Source organism: Oncorhynchus keta, chromosome 37 (genome assembly GCF_023373465.1).
Source record: "Oncorhynchus keta strain PuntledgeMale-10-30-2019 chromosome 37, Oket_V2, whole genome shotgun sequence".
NCBI lineage: Eukaryota > Metazoa > Chordata > Actinopteri > Salmoniformes > Salmonidae > Oncorhynchus > Oncorhynchus keta.
This window is the reverse complement of record NC_068457.1, coordinates 18,142,453-18,165,625: the sequence shown is the minus strand read 5'-3', so window position 1 is coordinate 18,165,625 and position 23,173 is coordinate 18,142,453. Positions and strand designations below refer to the sequence as shown.

At 42.7% G+C, this 23,173-nt stretch overlaps 1 protein-coding gene across 1 annotated transcript in view; it reads left to right on the top strand.

Annotated features, from left to right (window-relative positions):
- Positions 1 to 23,173, top strand: part of LOC118381882 (fibronectin type III domain-containing protein 3B-like) — a 235,056-nt gene that overhangs the window by 107,035 nt on the left and 104,848 nt on the right. The window contains 4 exon segments of the mRNA XM_052499389.1: positions 4,757 to 4,833; positions 9,746 to 9,931; positions 9,934 to 9,973; positions 15,390 to 15,558. Of these exon segments, the coding sequence (XP_052355349.1) occupies positions 4,757 to 4,833; positions 9,746 to 9,931; positions 9,934 to 9,973; positions 15,390 to 15,558 (472 nt within the window).

The window sequence follows — 23,173 nt, the reverse complement described above, 5'->3', positions numbered from 1 at the left end:
CATAAATACCAGTTGGGTGCATTCATCTCATTTGAACTCATTGAGAAACGCTGTTTGGCTAATGGCCAACAAGCTGCGTAAACCACCAACTAAAAGTACAGATGCTTGTAAACAAATGATGGTGTTCAAAAACCACATGAATAGATTGTTTTTTATAAATAATGTTTTGTTGTTTCATTCAACTGCGGAAAATGTTGTTAGAGGCCATTTCCTTAGTAGGTGACGTCAGAGGTCACCATGTGTGAGCACAGGATGATAGAAAAGTTTCCCACTAGTAATTACCAGTTTTGAGGTGCGATCAAGTGGATTTTTCCCAGTCTCGTGTGGTAAATTACCACTTCCATCTTGGTTGCGAAGGCACCATGACACTTCCTCCTTCAGTGGCAGATGCACACTTGTGACTCTCATAAAGGGGGCGTGTCTGTAGCATGGTTCATGAAATGCTGGAATAGTTTGACAACCCTGTTTGTACGCTTTTAAATGACATCCATCTCAACCGTTTATATTTGCCAGTGATGGAGACATGGTAGTCTCATGGTCTCATGGTATGCTGGGGGTATGCAACATAGGTCAACTTTGAGCACCTTTATCTATTAAATGTTTTGACATTCAGGTCCAAAAAGTCACTTTCTGAGCATTTCTACAGTGGCCGAATATGTGTGGAAGGATTGGTTCAAATGTAAAGGGCTGCTGTCAAAAAGTGATTGAATTCTAATGGATTAACCCTGACACAAAACCACTCCCATCCTTTAAGATCCCAACTGCTGTAGTTGACAATAAATGATGGCATGTTTGTTTGCATGTTTTGAAAGGCAATTCAGGTTTGGTTGAAATGGCCTAACTCTTAACAGGACAAAGCAATCAATCACCAAGTTTAGGCATAGCATAACACAGCATCACAACAACATTAAACGCAATAATGGAACACAGTCAATTACTGTGTGTGTGTGTGTGTGTGTGTGTGTGTGTGTGTGTGTGTGTGTGTGTGTGTGTGTGTGTGTGTGTGTGTGTGTGTGTGTGTGTGTGTGTGTGTGTGTGTGTGTGTGTGTGTGTGTGTGTGTGTGTGTGTGTACCTCTGGGGCCCTACAGCAGCTGTTCTAGACAGCTGTATTATGAGAACCATCTGATGAAATGTTGCATCATCTCCTGTTGTCCTGTATGAGAACCTGAGTGTGTGAGAGAGAGCGTGTGAGTGTGTCTTCTACAGTTTTGAGTGTATTCCATGTGGTAGTGGGGAAAGGATGCTGCGTAATTATTTTGAAGATGAGATTCTGCTTAGTTAGTCTATGGACACGGAGAGAACTGATCTCCTGTAGAGTGTGTGTGTGTGGTGTGTGTGTGTTCTGTCATTCTGTGTGTTGCTCCAAGCCAGATAATGTAACGGTTGCTATGTGGTTGCTAGGGGAAACACTTGGAGGAGGTGACAGATTGTATTCTAGGTCACATCTTCCTGTCTGGGTGGTGATGCCATATATTTGAGACAGGAAATGACCTCATCTCTGACATCTGATGGAAGGGAGGGGAGGAGAGAAGTGGAGCGAGCGGTTACAGCCGGTACATACCTGACACCAACTGATCGTAATATATTTGAGAATTAACAGTACCAACTCAATTGTCACTTTGAATTGATAATTTTAGCTTTTGGTTTTAACCATTTAAAAGGACAATGGGCTCAACAGAGGTAAAGGTATAACTGCCAAAAAGAATGGGAACACTTGAGTAAATTAGGGATACAAACTACACTGAACAAAAATATAAACGCAACATGTTTTATGAGCTGAAATAAAAGATCCCAGAAATGTTCCATATGCACAAAAAAATTATTTCTCTCAAATGTGTTTATATCCCTGTTAGTGAGCATTTCTCCTTTGCCAAGATAATCCATTCACCTGACAGGTGTGGCATATCAAGAAGCCGATTTAACAGCATGATCACCTTGTGCTGGGGGACAATAATAGGCCACTCTAAAATGTGCAGTCTTGTCACACAACACAATGCCACAGATATCTGAAGTTTTGAGGGAGTGTGCAATTGGCATGCTTACTGCAGGAATATCCACCAGAGCTGTTGCCAGGGAATTGAATGTTAATTTCTCAACCCTAAGCCCCCTAGCGGGATTTCTTATAAGCGTCCGGATTAGTGTCCCGTTCCTTGAAAGCGGCAGCTCTAGCCTTTGGCTCGATGCGGATGTTGCCTGTAATCCAAGCCTTCTGGTTGGGATATGTACGTACGGTCACTGTGGTGACAACGTTGTCAATGCACTTATTGATGAAGCCAGTGAGGTGGTATACTCCTCAATGCCATTGGATGAATCCCAGAACATATTCCAGTCTTGTCCTGTAGCATAGTATCTGCGTCATCTGACCACTTCCGTATTGAGCGAGTCACTGGCACTTCCTGCTTTAGTTTTTGCTTTTAAGCAGGAATCAGAAGGATAGAATTATGGTCAGATTGGAGGGCGGGGGAGAGCTTTGTATGCATCTCTGTGTGTGGATTAAAGGTGGTCTAGAGTTTTTTTCCCTCTGGTTGCACATGCTGGTAAAAATGAGGTAAAACTGATTTCAGTTTCCCTGCATTAAAGTCCCCGGCCACCTGGAGCGCCACTTCTGGATGAACATTTTTTTATTTGCTTATGGCCTTATAGAGTTGGTTGATTGCGGTCTTAGTGCCAGCATCGGTATGTGGTGGCAAATAAATGGCTTCGAATAATATAGATGAGAACTCTCTTGGTAGATAGTGTGGTCTACAGCTTATCATAAGGTACTCTACCTCAGGAGAGCAATACCTCAAGACTTCTTTAATATTAGACATCGCACACCAGCTGTCATTGACAAAAAGACACACACTCCCACCCCTCGTCTTACCAGATGTAGCTTCTCTGTTCTGCCGGTGCATTGAAAATCCCTCCAGCTCTATATTATCGGTGTCATTGTTCAGCCACGACTCGGTGAAACATAAGATATTGCAGTTCTTAATGTCCTGTTGGTAGGATATTCGTAATCGTAGGTCATCAATTTTATTTTCCAATGATTTGCATGTCAGCAAGTAGGACGGAAGGCAGTGGGAGTTTAATCGCTCGCCTACGGATTCTCAAAAGGCAGCCTGATCTGCGTCCTCTTTTCCTCCATCTTTTTTTTCACGCAAATGACTGGGATCTCGGCCTGTTCCCGGAAGAGCAGTATATCTTTCTCATCAAACTGGTTAAAGGAAAAAGCTTCTTCCAGTTCGGTGAGTAATCACTGTTCTGATGTCCATGTTATTTTCGGTTATAAGAGATGGTAGCAGCAACATTATGTACAAAATACGTTTTTTTTTAAAGTTGCAAACAACGCAATAAAACTAACAAAATGGCACAATTGGTTAGGAGCTTGTAGAACGTCAGCCATCTTTACAATGAACTGTAACACAGTAAAAACGTTGAAGTTGTTGCATGTTGCATTTATATTAACATCCCATCATGCTTAGGGTAAAAAATGCCGTGTAGGCCATTATTTTGGCTACCATGTCTGTGGCCCACAGAATGACAATGCCCCCCTCCACAGGGCACGAGTGGTATTTGAATGGTTTGATGAGCATGAAAATGAAGATGATGTAAACCATATGCCATGACCATCTCAATCACTAGATCTCAACTCAATTGAACACTTATGGGAGATTCTGGAGCAGCGCCTGAGACAGTGTTTTCCACCACCATCAACAAAACCCCAAATCATGGAATTTCTTGTAGAAGAATGTAGCATTCCTCCAATAGAGTTCCAGACACATGTAGAATCTTTGCCACGGTGGGTTGAAGCTGTTCTGTCTCGTGGTGCCCCAACGCCCTATTAAGACACTTTATGTTGGTGTTTCCCTTATTTTGGCAGTTACCTGTATGTGCTTGCTTCTGCCTTTAGCTCGGCTGTTGTAAATTTTGAAGTTCACATCTGGGTTGTTTAATTCATTACAGACCAAAAATAAATAGGAACTTGTTCCCAGAGTTACTCCAAAATGATTGTACACTAAAGAGCCATGTTCTACCCTCTGTGAGTGTGTGTGGTTGTTTGCATGTGTGTGTGTGCTTGTGTCTAGGGGGCCACGGATGGGAACAGTCTGTGCTGTGTGTGTTTAAGTGGTTGAAAGCTGCTGTTTGCTGAGCGAAGACCACAGAGCAAGAGCACAGAGGCAACAGAGACTGTCTAAACACATGTCTGTTTGCCAAGTGGGTGTGCATTTGCGTGTGTGTGTGCAAATGTGTATGAATGCGTTTGTGTGTGTGTTGGTGTGTATGTTTGTGTTTTCATATGTTATGCTCAATGAACAGCTTCATATTCCCCAGAAAAGAAGAGAGGGAGGAGGGGAGAAGGGAGGTCAGAGGGGGCAAAAAGGGGTCTCTCACTGTGTACTTCTCACCTAATGTGTGTGTGTGTGTGTGTGTGTGTGTGTGTGTGTTTAGTATGATTTACACTGAAACCAGACTTGCTTACAGCAGTCTCTACGGGATACCAATGACTTACCCAGAGATAGGGGAGGGGGGAGATGGAGAAAGAGATCACAGTGGAAAAGTAAACACAGAAATACGTGGATTTTCCTCCATAAGGTTTTTACCTGCTGTTGTTTGTGTGTCTGACTGAAACCAGGTCTCCTGCATGTTGATCTAAAGCCTAGGCGTTACCTTGTCATTAGCGTGTGTGTGTGTGTGTGTGTGTGTGTGTGTGTGTGTGTGTGTGTGTGTGTGTTACAGTGACAGTGTGTGTTACAGTGTGTATCTTTTGTGCAGGTCCTGCTGAGGTCCCAATGATGTCCCCCAATGGATCAATCCCCCCCATCCACGTCCCCCCAGGATACATCTCCCAGGTAAGCTGTGTTTGTGTGTGGTAAACTTGCTCTCAACTGAAGCCGCCCAGAGCAGAGAGGAATGTGTTGATTATTGCAGGGTACACTGTTGGGGTTGGGGGGGGGGGTGATAAGCAGCGAGGCCATTGACTGTGTGTGTTAGGGGGAGGCCACTGAGCCAACTGAGAGCGGGAAAAAGTGTCACCCTTACAGTACACAAACACCCACATAGAGAGAGGGATGGATGGGAGGAGAGAGAGGGATGGGAGGAGAGAGAGGGATGGGAGGAGAGAGAGGGATGGGAGGAGAGAGAGGGATGGGAGGAGAGAGAGGGATGGAAGGAGAGAGGGATGGGTAGAAGGAGAGGGGGATGGGTAGAAGGAGAGGGGGATGGGTAGAAGGAGAGAGAGGGATGGGTAGAAGGAGAGAGAGAGAGGGGGATGGAAGGAGAGGGGGATGGATGGAAGGAGAGAGAGAGAGAGGGATGGAAGGAGAGAGAGAGAGAGGGATGGAAGGAGAGAGTGAGAGGGATGGAAGGAGAGGGATGGAATGAGAGAGGGGGATGGGAGGAGAGAGAGAGGGATGGAAGGAGAGAGAGAGAGAGGGATGGAAGGAGAGAGAGAGAGGGGGATGGAATGTGAGAGAGAGAGAGGGATGGAAGGAGAGAGAGAGGGATGGAAGGAGAGAGAGGGGGATGGAAGGAGAGAGAGAGATGGGAGGAGAGAGTGAGAGGGATGGATTGAGAGAGAGGGATGGAATGAGAGAGAGAGGGGGGGATGGAAGGAGAGAGAGAGAGGGATGGAATGAGAGAGAGAGAATGGGATTTAATGAGGGAGAGGGATGGAAGGAGAGAGGGATGGATGTAAGGAGAGAGGGATGGATGGAAGGAGAGAGAGAGAGATGGGAGGAGAGAGTGAGAGGGATGGAAGGAGAGGGATGGAAGGAGAGAGAGGGATGGAAGGAGAGAGAGAGGGAGAGGGATGGAAGGAGAGAGGGGGATGGAATGAGAGAGAAGGGTGGAAGGAGAGAGAGAGGGATAGAATGAGAGAGAGAGAATGGGATTGAATGAGGGAGAGGGATGGAAGGAGAGAGGGATGGATGGAAGGAGAGAGGGATGGATGGAAGGAGAGAGAGAGAGATGGGAGGAGAGAGTGAGAGGGATGGAAGGAGAGAGAGGGATGGAAGGAGAGAGAGAGGGAGAGGGATGGAAGGAGAGAGAGAGAGGGGGATGGAATGAGAGAGAGGGATGGAAGGAGAGAGAGAGGGATGGAAGGAGAGAGAGAGGGATGAAAGGAGAGAGAGAGAGGGATGGGAGGAGAGAGAGAGGGGGATGGAATGAGAGAGAGAGAGAGAGAGGGATGGAAGAAGAGAGAGAGAGATGGGAGGAGAGAGAGAGAGAGGGATGGAATGAGAGAGAGGGCTGGAAGGAGAGAGGGATGGATGGAAGGAGAGAGAGAGAGAGAGGGATGGAAGGAGAGAGAGAGAGAGAGGGATGGAAGGAGAGAGAGAGAGGGGGATGGAATGAGAGAGGGATGGATGGAAGGAGAGAGAGAGAGAGGGATGGAAGGAGAGAGAGGGGGATGGAAGGAGAGAGAGAGGGGGATGTAAGGAGAGAGAGAGAGGGGGATGGAAGGAGAGAGAGGGGGGGGTGGAAGGAGAGAGAGGGGGATGGGAGGAGAGAGGGGGATGGAAGGAGAGAGAGGGGGGATGGAAGGAGAGAGAGGGGGATGGAAGGAGAGAGAGGGGGGATGGAAGGAGAGAGAGAGGGGGATGTAAGGAGAGAGAGAGAGGGATGGAAGGAGAGAGAGAGGGGGATGGAAGGAGCGAGGGGGGTGGAAGGAGAGAGGGGGATGGAAGGAGAGAGGGTGATGGAAGGAGAGAGAGGGGTGGAAGGAGAGAGAGGGGGATGGAATGAGAGAGAGAGGGATGGAATCAGAGAAAGAGGGGGATGGAATGAGAGAGAGAGAGGGATGGGAGTAGAGAGAGAGGGATGGAAGGAGAGAGAGAGAGAGAGAGAGAGGGGGATGGGAGGAGAGCGAAAGAGGGGGATGGAATGAGAGAGAGGGATGGAAGAAGAGAGAGAGAGGGATGGATGGAAGGAGAGAGAGAGAGGGATGGATGGAAGGAGAGAGAGAGAGGGATGGATGGAAGGAGAGAGAGAGAGAGAGAGAGGAGAGGGATGGAAGGAGAGAGAGAGGGGGATGGGATGAGAGAGGGATGGAAGGAGAGAGGGATGGATGGAAGGAGAGAGAGGGGGATTGAAGGAGAGAGAGAGGGGGATGGAAGGAGAGAGGGGGATGGAAGGAGAGAGGGTGATGGAAGGAGAGAGGGTGATGGAAGGAGAGAGAGGGGTGGAAGGAGAGAGAGGGGGATGGAATGAGAGAGAGGGATGGAAGGAGAGAGAGAGAGAGAGAGGGATGGGAGGAGAGCGAAAGAGGGGGATGGAATGAGAGAGAGGGATGGAAGAAGAGAGAGAGAGAGAGAGAGGGGGATGGATGGAAGGAGAGAGAGAGAGGGATGGATGGAAGGAGAGAGAGAGAGGGATGGATGGAAGGAGAGAGAGGGATGGGAGGAGAGAGAGAGGGGATGGAATGAGAGAGGGAGGGAGGGGAGGAGAGAGAGAGAGAGGGATAGAATGAGAGAGAGGGTTGGGATGAGAGAGGGGGATGGGAGGAGAGAGAGGGATGGAATGAGAGAGAGAGGGGGTTTGAAAGAGAGAGGGATGGATGGATGGAAGGAGAGAGAGAGAGAGAGAGGGATGGAAGGAGAGAGAGAGGGATGGAAGGAGAGAGAGAGGGATGGAAGGAGAGAGAGAGGGGGATGGAAGGAGAGAGGGGGATGGAAGGAGAGAGGGTGATGGAAGGAGAGAGAGGGGTGGAAGGAGAGAGAGGGGGATGGAATGAGAGAGAGAGGGATGGAATGAGAGAGAGAGGGGGATGGAATGAGAGAGAGAGGGGGATGGAATGAGAGAGAGAGGGATGGGAGTAGAGAGAGGGATGGAAGGAGAGAGAGGGATGGGAGGAGAGCGAAAGAGAGGGATGGAATGAGAGAGAGGGATGGAAGAAGAGAGAGAGAGAGAGAGGGATGGATGGAAGGAGAGAGAGAGAGAGAGAGGGATGGATGGAAGGAGAGAGAGAGAGGGATGGATGGAAGGAGAGAGAGAGGGATGGAAGGAGAGAGAGAGGGATGGAAGGAAGGAGAGAGAGAGAGGGATGGGAGGAGAGAGAGAGGGGATGGAATGAGAAAGGGAGGGAGGGGAGGAGAGAGAGGGATAGAATGAGAGAGAGGGTTGGAATGAGAGAGGGGGATGGGAGGAGAGAGAGGGATGGAATGAGAGAGAGAGGGGGGGATTGAAGGAGAGAGAGATGGGGATGGAAGGAGAGAGGGGGATGGGAGGAGAGAGAGGGGATGGGAGGAGAGAGAGGGGGATGGAAGGAGAGAGAGGGGGGGGATGGAAGGAGAGAGAGAGGGGGATGGAAGGAGAGAGAGGGGATGGAAGGAGAGAGAGAGGGGGATGGAAGGAGAGAGAGGGGGATGGAAGGAGAGAGAGGGATGGAAGGAGAGAGGGGGATGGAAGGAGAGAGGGATGGAAGGAGAGAGGGGGATGGAAGGAGAGAGGGTGATGGAAGGAGAGAGAGGGGTGGAAGGAGAGAGAGGCTCAGTTGGTAGAGCATGGCGCTTGTAACGCCAGGGTAGTGGGTTCGATTCCCGGGACCACCCATACGTAGAATGTATGCACACATGACTGTAAGTCGCTTTGGATAAAAGCGTCAGCTAAATGGCATATATTATTATATTATATTATTATATTAGAGAGGGGGATGGAATGAGAGAGAGAGAGAGGGGGATGGAATGAGAGAGAGAGGGGGATGGAATGAGAGAGAGAGGGATGGGAGTAGAGAGAGAGAGAGGGATGGGAGGAGAGCGAAAGAGGGGGATGGGATGAGAGAGAGGGATGGAAGAAGAGAGAGAGGGATGGATGGAAGGAGAGAGAGAGAGGGATGGGAGGAGAGAGAGAGAGAGAGGGATGGGAGGAGAGAGAGAGGGATGGGAGGAGAGAGAGAGGGATGGGAGGAGAGAGGGATGGGAGGAGAGAGAGAGGGGGATGGGAGGAGAGAGAGAGAGGAATGGGAGGAGAGAGAGAGAGGGATGGGAGGAGAGAGAGGGGGATGGGAGGAGAGAGAGGGGGATCCTCTGCCAACTAGTTTCTGGTGGGACTTTGGCCTTGTTGTCACATAAACATGTCTGTTTTTTTTGTTTTGTATAGAGGATGTGGAGGTCGAAAGGGGGAGTCAGAGAGAGTGGTCTGCTATCATTTCTCCTCTCTTGCTCTCTCTCTGCCTGTGTGTGTGTGTGTGTGTGTGTGTGTGTGTGTGTGTGTGTGTGTGTGTGTGTGTGTGTGTGTGTGTGTGTGTGTGTGTGTGTGTGTGTGTGTGTGTGTGTGTGTGTGTGTGTCTGCTGCTGCTGCTGCTGCTGCAGCAGCAGCACTTGAAGCGGCTCCCACGGGGGAGAGTGTGTTTGCTTACTGATTGGAATGTGTGTGAATGGAATGGAATGTGTGCGAGAGAGACTGTCTGAATTGGTGGAATTTGTGTGTGTGCATGCATGTGTGTACAGCAAACGTCTTAAACTGGAGTTTGATCAAACCCATAGCAACACTCCTCTTAATCTGTCAACTGTAGTTACCTGTGAGGGGAACTACTTCCTGGTGGTGTTGGTGGGTTTTACACAACCTGCCATGTTATTTGACCATGGGGAGAACTACTGTGTGAATACCCCAGTGTGGTTTGGATTTAATTGAGTCCAGTGTTTGTGGAGTGTTATTGGATGTGTTTTATTGTGGAATTCTCCAGTAATGCTAAGAAATCCTCTCCTCCCCTCCCCTCCCACTCCCCCTCTCCCCTCCCCTTCCCTTTGCCTCTCCTCCCCCCAGGTGTTAGAAGACAACACAGGAGTGCGTCGGGTGGTCGTCACCCCGCAGTCTCCTGAATGTTATCCCCCCTCGTACTCCCCCGCTCTCTCCCCCACGCACCACCTCCCGCCGTACCTCACCCACCCCCACTTTATCCCCAACTCTCACTCCTTCTACCCCCCTGTGAGTCCTGGAGACCTGCCCCCCACCAGTACTACCAACACCACCTCCCGCCCATATATGGAGAAGGTAAGATACTCACATCCCAGTCTAAGACGTGTCTATGGGCATATTTATTTTGAATTTTTTTATTTCACCTTTATTTAACCAGGTTGGCCAGTAGGAATTGACTTTAGGGGTGACCAGTGAAATATACCTGCTGGAGCGTGTGCTACGGGTGGGTGCTGCAATGGTAAGACAGGGCTTTACCTTGCAAAGACTTATAGATGACCTGGAGCCAGTGAGTTTGGCGACGAATATGAAGTGAGGGCCAGCCAACGAAAGCATACAGGTCGCAGTGGTGGGTAGTATATGGGGCTTTGGTGACAAAACGGATGGCACTGTGATAGGTTATTTTGTAAATGACCGAAGTCAAGGATCGGTAGGATAGTCAATTTTACGAGGGTATGTTTGGCAGAATGTGTGAAGGATGCTTTTTTGTGAAATAGGAAGCCGATTCTAGATTTAATTTTGGATTGGAGATGCTTAATATGAGTCTGGAAGGAGAGTTTACAGTCTAATCAGACACCAGAGTAGTAATGTCCAGAGTTGTGATGCTAGGCGGGTGGGCAGGTGTGGGCAGCGATCGGTTGAAGAGGATGCATTTAGTTTTACTTGCATTTAAGAGCAGTTGGAGGCCACGGAAGGAGAGTTATATGGCATTGAAGCTAGTCTGGAAGTTAGTTACACAGTGTCCAAAGAAGGGCCAGAAGTATACAGAATGGTCTCGTCTGCGTAGAGGTGGATCAGAGAATCACCAGTCGCAAGAGCAACATCATTGATATATACAGAGAACAGAGTCGGCCCGAGAATTGAACCCTGTGGCACCCCCATAGAGACTGCCAGAGGAACGGACAACAGGCCCTCCGATTTGACAAACTGAACTAGAAGTGGTTGGTGAACCATTCGAGGCAGGGAATTCCGTAACCAAGGCTGTTGAGTCTGCCGATAAGAAAGCCTTGGCCAGGTCGATGAATACGGCTGCACAGTATTGTCTTTTGTCGATGGCGGTTATTTTTTAAATTTGTACCTTTATTTAACTAGGCAAGTCACAAATTCTTGTTCAGGGGCAGAACGACAGATTTGTACCTTGTCAGCTCGGGGATTTGAACTCGCAACCTTCCGGTTACTAGTCCAACGCTCTAACCACTAGGCTACCCTGCCGCCCCAGTTTTGATATCGTTTAGGACCTTAAGCGTGGCTGAGGTGCACCCATGACCAGCTCGGATACCAGATTGCATAGCGGATAAGGTACGTCGGGATTCGAAATGGTCGGTGATCTGTTTGTTAACTTGGCTTTCGAAGACCTTAGAAAGGCATGGTAGGATAGATATAGGTCTGTAACAGTTTGGGTCTAGAGTGTCTCCTCCTTTGAAGAGGGGGATGACCACGGCAGCTTTCCAATCTTTGGGGATCTCAGACGATATGAAAGAGAGTTTGAACAGGCTAGTAATAGGGGTTGCAACAATTGCGGAGGATAATTTTAGAAAGAGAGGGTACAGATTGTCTAGCCCCGCTGATTTGTAGGGATCCAGATGATGTTCTGAAAGAGATGCAACAACTATCTGGATTTGGGTGAAGGAGAAATGGAGGAGGCTTGGGCAAGTTGCTGTGGGGAGTGCGGAGCTGTTGACCGGGGTAGGGGTAGCCAGGTGGAAAGCATGGCCAGCCGTAGAAAAATGCTTTTTGTAATTCTCGATTATCGTAGATTTATCAGTGGTGACAGTGTTTCCTAGCCTCAGTGCAGTGGGCAGCTGGAAGGAGGTGCTCTTATTCTCCATGGACTTTAGTGTCCCAGAACTTTTTGGAGTTTGTGCTACAGGATGCAAATTTCTATTTGAAAAAGCTAGCCTTTGCTTTCCTAACTGCCTGTGTATATTGGTTCCTAACTTCCCTGAAAAGTTGCATATCGTGGGGGCTATTCAATGCTATTGCAGTCCGCCACAGGATGTTTTTGTGCTGTTCAAGGGTAGTCAGGTCCGGAGTGAACCAAGGGCTATATCTGTTCCTTGTTCAACATTTTTTTAATGGGGCATGCTTATTTAAGATGGTGAGGTAAGCACGTTTATAGAATAAACAGGCATCCTCTACTGACAGAATGAGGTCAATATCTTTCCAGGATACCCGGGCCAGGTCGATTAGAAAGGCTTGCTCGCTGAAGTGTTTTAGGGAGCGTTTGACTGTGATGAGGGGTGGTCAGTTGACCACGGACCCATTACGGACGCAGGCCATGCGGCAGTGATCGCTGAGATCATGGTTGAAGACAGCAGAGGTGTATTTAGAGGGCAGGTTGGTCAGGATGATATCTATGAGGGTGCCCGAGTTTACGGATTTGGTGTTGTACCTGGTAGGTTCCATGATAATTTGGGTGAGATTTAGGGCATCTAGCTTAGATTTTAGGACAGCCGGGGTGTTAAGCATATCCCAGTTTAGGTCACCTAACAGTACAAACTCTGAAGATATATGGGGGGCAATTAATTCACATAGCTGTGTCCAGGGCACATATGATGTCCAGGGCACATATGATGTCCAGGGCACATATGATGTCCAGGTGTCTGTAACAAGCGTAATTGTAGCCCTAGAATTAGTTGGTATATGGGCCTAGCTCGAGGCTAGCTGGTGCTTGCTTCAGGACAGAGGCGTTAGCTAACAGTAGCCACTCGTTTGCAGCTAGCTAGGAGTTTTGATCCAGTGTAATGATCCAGAGCGGCTGGAATCCGGTGATATGGTACAGAGAAGCAATCTGATTTGCTCTGGGTTGATATCACGCTGTGCAGACTGGCAGGTGATTGTCCGAGCTAAGACCGGCTGATTCCGGGGAAAAAGGTGAGGACAGCTAGCCGTAGCTAACAAAGACTAGTAGCTAGTTAGCGAGCTAGCTCCTGATGGAAGTTCCAGTTATAAGGAATAACAATAGCAGATCCGTACCACATTGGGTGAGGCGGGATGCTGGAAAGTATATTTAGTTTATAGATAGCAGTGAGATTAATATATACTAGAGATCTCTATACTAGAGATATATACTGTGGTAGAAAAAGTACTTAAATTGTCATACTTGAGTAAAAGTAAAGATAGCTTAATAAAAAATGACTCAAGTAAAAGTGAAAGTCACAGAGTAAAATACTACTAAAAGTATTTGGTTTTAAATATACTTAAGTATCAGAAGTAAATGTAGTTGCTAAAATATACTTAAGTATCACAGGTAAAAGTAGAAATAATTTCAAATTCCTTATAATAAGCAAACCAGACAGCATTATTTTCTTGTTTTTTTTAGTTTATGGATAGCCAGGGGCACACTCCAACACTAATTTTTCAAACAAGTATTTGTGGACACACCTACTTATTCATTATTTATTTTTATTTATTTTGTACTGTTTTCTACATTTTATACTATTTTCTATAATGAAATAACACATATAGAATCATGTAGTAACCAAAAACTTCAACAAATCAAATTTAGATTTTAGATTCTTCAAAGTAGCCACCCTTTGACTTGATGACAGCTTTGCACATTTTTGGCATTCTCTCAACCAGCTTCACTTGGAATGCTTTTCCAACAGCCTTGAAGGAGTTCCCACATATGCTGAGCTCTTGTTGGCTGCTTTTCCTTCACTCTGCGGTCCAACTCATCCCAAACCATCTCAATTGGGTTGAGGTTGGGTGATTGTGGAGGCCAGATCATCTGTTGCAGCACTCCATCAGTCTCCTTCTTGGTCAAATAGTTCTTACACAACCTGGAGGTGTGTTGGGTCATTGTCCTGTTGACAAACAAATGATAGTCCCACTAAGCACAAACCAGATGGGATGGCACATCACTGCAGAATGCTGTGGTAGCCATGCTGGTTAAGTGTGCCTTGAATTCTAAATAAATCACTAACAGTGTCACCAGCAAAGCACCCCCCACACAATCACACCTCCACCATGCGTCCTGGTGGGAATCACACATCATTCGTTCACCTACTCTGCGTCTCACAAAGATACAGCGGTTGGAACCAAAAATCTCAAATTTGGACTCATCAGACCAAAGGACAGATTCCCACCAGTCTAATGTCTGTTGCTCGTGTTTCTTTCCCCAAGCAAGTCACTTCTTCTTGTTGGTGTCCTTTAGTAGTGGTTTCTTTGCAGCAATTCAACCATGAAGGCCTGATTCACTCAGTCTCCTCTGAACAGTTGATGTTGAGATGTGTCTGTTACTTTATCTTTGTGAAGCATTTATTTGGGCTGCAATTTATGAGGCTGGTAACTCTAATGAACGTATCCTCTGCAACAGAGGTAACTCTGGGTCTTCCTTTCCTGTGGCGGTCCTCATGAGAGCCAGTTTCATCATAGCGCTTGATGGTTTTTGCTACTGCACTTGAAGAAACTTTCAAAGTTCTTGAAATGTTCCACATTGACTGACCTTTATGTCTTAAAGTAGTGATGGACTGTCATTTCTCTTTGCTTATTTGAGCAGTTCTTGCCATAATATGGACTTGGTCTTTTACCAAATAGGGATATCTTCTGTGTACCAACCCTACCTTGTCACAACACAACTGATTGGCTCAAACACATTAAGAAGGAAAGAAATTCCACAAATTAGCCTTTAACAAGGCACACCTGTTAATTGAAATGCATTCCAGGTGACTACCCCATGAAGCTGGTTGAGAGAATGCCCAGAGTGTGCAAAGCTGTAATCAAGGCTTAGGGTGGCTACTTTGAAGAATCTAAAATCTATTTTGATTTGTTTAACACTGTTTTGGTTACTACATGATTCCATATGTGTGATTTGATAGTGTTGATGTCTTCACTATTATTCTACAATGTAGAAAATAGTTTAAAAAAAAAAAAAGTAAAAAAATCCTGGAATGAGTAGGTGTGTCCAAACTTTTGACTGGTATAGTTTATATATACACCAGGTGTACAAAACATTAGGAAGACCTTAATATTGAGTTGCACACTCCCACACACACACACACACAGGTGTGTCAAGTTGGCTGGATGTCCTTTGGGTAGTGGACCATTCTTGGTACACACAGGAAACTGCTGAGCGGGAAAAAACCCAGCAGTGTTGCAGTTCTTGACACACTCAAATCGGTGCGCCTGGCACCTACTACCATACCCTGTTCAAAGGCACTTATTTTGTCTTGCCCACTCACCCTCTGAATGGCACACATACACAATCCATGTCTCAATTGTCTCAAGGCTTAAAAATCTTTCTTTAACCTGTGTCCTCCCCTTCATCTACACTTATTGAAGTGGATGTAACAAATTTCATCAATAAGGGATCATATCTTTCACCTGGATTCACCTGGTCCGTCTATGTCTGTGGCAGGTGTCCTTAATGTTTTTGTCCCCTCAGTGTATATACATACACCTAAATGACATAGCTAACTCCCTCTCTCGTCTTTCCTTCTCTCAATTCCCTCTCTCCCTCCCTCTTCACCCCCTCCATCTCTCCGTCTCCCAGAGATAATCCCAGTGTATGGCATGTCCAGCTACGTTGGCAGAGAGGAGAGCTACAACAAGCCCCAGCCGAAGAAGATGAAGGAGCAGAGACAGCTGGAGCGACAGAACAGACTCAACTCTCCTCCCTCCTCCCTGTACAAGTCTCTGGGCTCCAGCCACAATGGATACAGGTCGGTGAATAGTCCTGGTGTTAGGGTTCAACTAGTTTGAGACTACAGATGCGCCATCTTCATTTGAGCACTCTGTTGTCGCAGAGAGTTTTCCTGCGCTAGCAAGAAATGCTAACTTGTCGTGTGTTCATGGTTTGTCATTTTCACTTTAAAATGTCAGACTTTATTTGCCCTAATGAAAAATGTGTCAACATTTCCTGTTGCTGCAGGATTATTTTCATGCTGTAAGAAACTGTACTTACAGTACAACTTAAACACTAGATACAATACTACTTACACTAGATAGAATACTACTTAAACACTAGATACAATACAACTTAAACACTAGATACAATACTACTTAAACACTAGATACAATACTACTTAAACACTACATACAATACTACTTAAACACTAGATACAATACTACTTAAACACTAGATACAGTACAACTTAAACACTAGATACAATACTACTTAAACACTAGATACAATACTACTTAAACACTACATACAATACTACTTAAACACTAGATACAATACTACTTAAACACTAGATACAGTACAACTTAAACACTAGATACAATACTACTTAAACACTAGATACAGTACAACTTAAACACTAGATACAATACTACTTAAACACTAGATACAATACTACTTAAACACTAGATACAATACTACTTAAACACTAGATACGGTACAACTTAAACACTAGATACAATACTACTTAAACACTAGATACAATACTACTTAAACACTACATACAATACTACTTAAACACTAGATACAATACTACTTAAACACTAGATACAATACTACTTAAACACTAGATACAATACTACTCAAACACTAGATACAATACTACTCAAACACTAGATACAATACTACTTAAACACTAGATACAATACTACTTCAACACTAGATACAATACTACTTCAACACTAGATACAATACTACTTCAACACTAGATACAATACTAGTTAGAGCTTAGAGACTAGTTTCTTTCTCTACAAGTGTGGAGAGACTAGCCTTATAGTTAGAGAGAAGTTACAGACTAGTTATAGACTAGTTAGTAGTTTAGACTAGTTACTGGTTTTACTAGTGATCAACTTGTTCTACAAGTCTGAAATCTATAGCCATAATGCAGACAGGAGAGACATTATAGACTTTGACCAGACATTGTTTTCCTATAGAAGTTACAGACTTTAACCAGACATTGTTTTCCTATAGAAGTTACAGACTTTGACCAGACATTGTTTTCCTATAGAAGTTACAGACTTTGACCAGACATTGTTTTCCTATAGAAGTTACAGACTTTGACCAGACATTGTTTTCCTATAGAAGTTACAGACTTTGACCAGACATTGTTTTCCTATAGAAGTTAGACTTTGACCAGACATTGTTTTCCTATAGAAGTTAGACTTTGACCAGACATTGTTTTCCTATAGAAGTTACAGACTTTGACCAGACATTGTTTTCCTTTGATAGAATTGTTTTCCTATAGAAGTTAGACTTTAACCAGACATTGTTTTCCTATAGAAGTTAGACTTTGACCAGACATTGTTTTCCTATAGAAGTTAGACTTTGACCAGACATTGTTTTCCTATAGAAGTTAGACTTTTTTCCTAACCAGACATTGTTTTCCTATAGAAGTTAGACTTTGACCAGACATTGTTTTCCTATAGAAGTTAGACTTTGACCAGACATTGTTTTCCTATAGAAGTTTGTTTTCCTACAGACTTTGACCAGACATTGTTTTCCTATAGACTTTGAGACATTGTTTTCCTATAGACTTTGACCAGACATTGTTTTCCTATAGAAGTTACAGACTTTGACCAGACATTGTTTTCCTATAGAAGTTACAGACTTTGACCAGACATTGTTTTCCTATAGAAGTTAGACTTTGACCAGACATTGTTTTCCTATAGAAGTTAGACTTTGACCAGACATTGTTTTCCTATAGAAGTTAGACTTTGACCAGACATTGTTTTCCTATAGAAGTTACAGACTTTGACCAGACATTGTTTTCCTATAGAAGTTACAGACTTTGACCAGACATTGTTTTCCTATAGAAGTTAGACTTTGACCAGACATTGTTTTCCTATAGAAGTTAGACTTTAACCAGACATTGTTTTCCTATAGAAGTTACAGACTTTGACCAGACATTGTTTTCCTATAGAAGTTAGACTTTGACCAGACATTGTTTTCCTATAGAAGTTAGACTTTAACCAGACATTGTTTTCCTATAGAAGTTAGACTTTAACCAGACATTGTTTTCCTATAGAAGTTAGACTTTGACCAGACATTGTTTTCCTATAGAAGTTAGACTTTGACCAGACATTGTTTTCCTATAGAAGTTAGACTTTAACCAGACATTGTTTTCCTATAGAAGTTAGACTTTAACCAGACATTGTTTTCCTATAGAAGTTAGACTTTTTTCCAGACTTGTTTTCCTATAGAAGTTACAGACTTTGAGACCAGACATTGTTTTCCTATAGAAGTTAGACTTTGACCAGACATTGTTTTCCTATAGAAGTTAGACTTTGAACCAGACATTGTTTTCCTATAGACTTTAACCAGACATTGTTTTCCTAGACTTTAACCAGACATTGTTTTCCTATAGAAGTTAGACTTTGACCAGACTTTGACCAGACATTGTTTTCCTATAGAAGTTAGACTTTGACCAGACATTGTTTTCCTATAGAAGTTAGACTTTAACCAGACATTGTTTTCCTATAGAAGTTAGACTTTGACCAGACATTGTTTTCCTATAGAAGTTAGACTTTGACCAGACATTGTTTTCCTATAGAAGTTAGACTTTAACCAGACATTGTTTTCCTTTGACCAGACATTGTTTTCCTAGAAGTTAGACTTTGACCAGACATTGTTTTCCTATAGAATTGTTTTCCTACAGACTTTGACCAGACATTGTTTTCCTATAGAAGTTAGACTTTGACCAGACATTGTTTTCCTATAGAAGTTAGACTTTGACCAGACATTGTTTTCCTATAGAAGTTAGACTTTAACCAGACATTGTTTTCCTATAGAAGTTAGACTTTAACCAGACATTGTTTTCCTATAGAAGTTAGACTTTAAGACCAGACATTGTTTTCCTATAGAAGTTAGACTTTGACCAGACATTGTTTTCCTATAGAAGTTAGACTTTAACCAGACATTGTTTTCCTATAGAAGTTAGACTTTGACCAGACATTGTTTTCCTATAGAAGTTACAGACTTTGACCAGACATTGTTTTCCTATAGAAGTTACAGACTTTGACCAGACATTGTTTTCCTATAGAAGTTAGACTTTGACCAGACATTGTTTTCCTATAGAAGTTAGACTTTGACCAGACATTGTTTTCCTATAGAAGTTAGACTTTGACCAGACATTGTTTTCCTATAGAAGTTAGACTTTGACCAGACATTGTTTTCCTATAGAAGTTAGACTTTGACCAGACATTGTTTTCCTATAGAAGTTACAGACTTTGACCAGACATTGTTTTCCTATAGAAGTTACAGACTTTGACCAGACATTGTTTTCCTATAGAAGTTACAGACTTTGACCAGACATTGTTTTCCTATAGAAGTTAGACTTTGACCAGACATTGTTTTCCTATAGAAGTTAGACTTTGACCAGACATTGTTTTCCTATAGAAGTTAGACTTTGACCAGACATTGTTTTCCTAGACTTTGACCAGACATTGTTTTCCTATAGAAGTTAGACTTTGAGACATTGTTTTCCTATAGAAGTTACTTTGACCAGACATTGTTTTCCTATAGACTTTGACAGACATTGTTTTCCTATAGAAGTTAGACTTTGACCAGACATTGTTTTCCTATAGAAGTTAGACTTTAACCAGACATTGTTTTCCTATAGAAGTTAGACTTTGACCAGACATTGTTTTCCTATAGAAGTTACTTTGACCAGACTTTGACCAGACATTGTTTTCCTATAGAAGTTAGACTTTGACCAGACATTTTTTCCTATAGAAGTTAGACCAGACATTGTTTTCCTATAGAAGTTAGACTTTGACCAGACATTGTTTTCCTATAGAAGTTTGACAGACTTTGACCAGACATTGTTTTCCTATAGAAGTTAGACTTTTTTCCTAACCAGACATTGTTTTCCTATAGAAGTTAGACTTTGACCAGACATTGTTTTCCTATAGAAGTTAGACTTTAACCAGACATTGTTTTCCTATAGAAGTTAGACTTTGACCAGACATTGTTTTCCTATAGAAGTTAGACTTTGACCAGACATTGTTTTCCTATAGAAGTTAGACTTTGACCAGACATTGTTTTCCTATAGAAGTTTGTTTTCCTACAGACTTTGACCAGACATTGTTTTCCTATAGAAGTTACAGACTTTGACCAGACATTGTTTTCCTATAGAAGTTAGACTTTGACCAGACATTGTTTTCCTATAGAAGTTAGACTTTGACCAGACATTGTTTTCCTATAGAAGTTAGACTTTGACCAGACATTGTTTTCCTATAGAAGTTAGACTTTGACCAGACATTGTTTTCCTATAGAAGTTAGACTTTGACCAGACATTGTTTTCCTATAGAAGTTAGACTTTGACCAGACATTGTTTTCCTATAGAAGTTAGACTTTTTTCCTAACCAGACATTGTTTTCCTATAGAAGTTAGACTTTAACCAGACATTGTTTTCCTATAGAAGTTAGACTTTGACCAGACATTGTTTTCCTATAGAAGTTAGACTTTGACCAGACATTGTTTTCCTATAGAAGTTAGACTTTGACCAGACATTGTTTTCCTATAGAAGTTAGACTTTGACCAGACATTGTTTTCCTATAGAAGTTAGACTTTGACCAGACATTGTTTTCCTATAGAAGTTACTTTGACCAGACTTTGACTTTGACAGACATTGTTTTCCTATAGAAGTTACTTTGACCAGACTTTGACCAGACATTGTTTTCCTATAGAAGTTAGACTTTGACCAGACATTGTTTTCCTATAGAAGTTAGACTTTGACCAGACATTGTTTTCCTATAGAAGTTACAGACTTTGACCAGACATTGTTTTCCTATAGAAGTTAGACTTTGACCAGACATTGTTTTCCTATAGAAGTTAGACTTTGACCAGACATTGTTTTCCTATAGAAGTTAGACTTTGACCAGACATTGTTTTCCTATAGAAGTTACTTTGACCAGACTTTGACCTTTGAGACATTGTTTTCCTATAGAAGTTAGACTTTGACCAGACATTGTTTTCCTATAGAAGTTAGACTTTGACCAGATTGTTTTCTTTGACTTTGACAGACATTGTTTTCCTATAGAAGTTAGACTTTGACCAGACATTGTTTTCCTATAGAAGTTAGACTTTGACCAGACATTGTTTTCCTATAGAAGTTAGACTTTGACCAGACATTGTTTTCCAGACATTTGTTTGTTTTCCTATAGAAGTTACAGACTTTGACCAGACATTGTTTTCCTATAGAAGTTAGACTTTGACCAGACATTGTTTTCCTATAGAAGTTACTTTGACCAGACTTTGACCAGACATTGTTTTCCTATAGAAGTTAGACTTTGACCAGACATTGTTTTCCTATAGAAGTTAGACTTTGACCAGACATTGTTTTCCTATAGAAGTTAGACTTTAACCAGACATTGTTTTCCTATAGAAGTTAGACTTTGACCAGACATTGTTTTCCTATAGAAGTTAGACTTTGACCAGACATTGTTTTCCTATAGAAGTTAGACTTTGACCAGACATTGTTTTCCTATAGAAGTTAGACTTTGACCAGACATTGTTTTCCTATAGAAGTTAGACTTTAACCAGACTTTGTTTTCCTATAGAAGTTAGACTTTGACAGACATTGTTTTCCTATAGAAGTTACAGACTTTGACCAGACATTGTTTTCCTATAGAAGTTAGACTTTGACCAGACATTGTTTTCCTATAGAAGTTTTGACCAGACATTGTTTTCCTATAGACTTTGACCAGACATTGTTTTCCTATAGAAGTTAGACTTTAACCAGACATTGTTTTCCTATAGAAGTTAGACTTTAACCAGACATTGTTTTCCTATAGAAGTTAGACTTTGACCAGACATTGTTTTCCTATAGAAGAAGTTAGACTTTAACCAGACTTTGACCAGACATTGTTTTCCTATAGAAGTTAGACTTTGACCAGACATTGTTTTCCTATAGAAGTTAGACTTTGACCAGACATTGTTTTCCTATAGAAGTTAGACTTTGACCAGACATTGTTTTCCTATAGAAGTTACAGACTTTGACCAGACATTGTTTTCCTATAGAAGTTACAGACTTTGACCAGACATTGTTTTCCTATAGAAGTTAGACTTTGACCAGACATTGTTTTCCTATAGAAGTTACAGACTTTGACCAGACATTGTTTTCCTATAGAAGTTAGACTTTGACCAGACATTGTTTTCCTATAGAAGTTAGACTTTGACCAGACATTGTTTTCCTATAGAAGTTAGACTTTGACCAGACATTGTTTTCCTATAGAAGTTAGACTTTGACCAGACATTGTTTTCCTATAGAAGTTAGACTTTGACCAGACATTGTTTTCCTATAGAAGTTAGACTTTGACCAGACATTGTTTTCCTATAGAAGTTAGACTTTGACCAGACATTGTTTTCCTATAGAAGTTAGACTTTGACCAGACATTGTTTTCCTATAGAAGTTAGACTTTAACCAGACATTGTTTTCCTATAGAAGTTAGACTTTGACCAGACATTGTTTTCCTATAGAAGTTAGACTTTGACCAGACATTGTTTTCCTATAGAAGTTAGACTTTGACCAGACATTGTTTTCCTATAGAAGTTACAGACTTTGACCAGACATTGTTTTCCTATAGAAGTTAGACTTTGACCAGACATTGTTTTCCTATAGAAGTTACAGACTTTGACCAGACATTGTTTTCCTATAGAAGTTAGACTTTGACCAGACATTGTTTTCCTATAGAAGTTAGACTTTGACCAGACATTGTTTTCCTATAGAAGTTAGACTTTGACCAGACATTGTTTTCCTATAGACCAGACATTGTTTTCCTATAGACTTTGACCAGACATTGTTTTCCTATAGAAGTTAGACTTTGACCAGACATTGTTTTCCTATAGAAGTTAGACTTTGACCAGACATTGTTTTCCTATAGAAGTTAGACTTTGACCAGACATTGTTTTCCTATAGAAGTTAGACTTTGACCAGACTTTGACCAGACATTGTTTTCCTATAGAAGTTAGACTTTGACCAGACATTGTTTTCCTATAGAAGTTAGACTTTGACCAGACATTGTTTTCCTATAGAAGTTAGACTTTGACCAGACATTGTTTTCCTATAGAAGTTAGACTTTGACCAGACATTGTTTTCCTATAGAAGTTAGACTTTGTTTTCCTACCAGACATTGTTTTCCTATAGAAGACATTGTTTTCCTATAGAGTTTTCCTATAGAAGTTAGACTTTGACCAGACATTGTTTTCCTATAGAAGTTAGACTTTGACCAGACATTGTTTTCCTATAGAAGTTAGACTTTGACCAGACATTGTTTTCCTATAGAAGTTAGACTTTGACCAGACATTGTTTTCCTATAGAAGTTAGACTTTGACCAGACATTGTTTTCCTATAGAAGTTACAGACTTTGACCAGA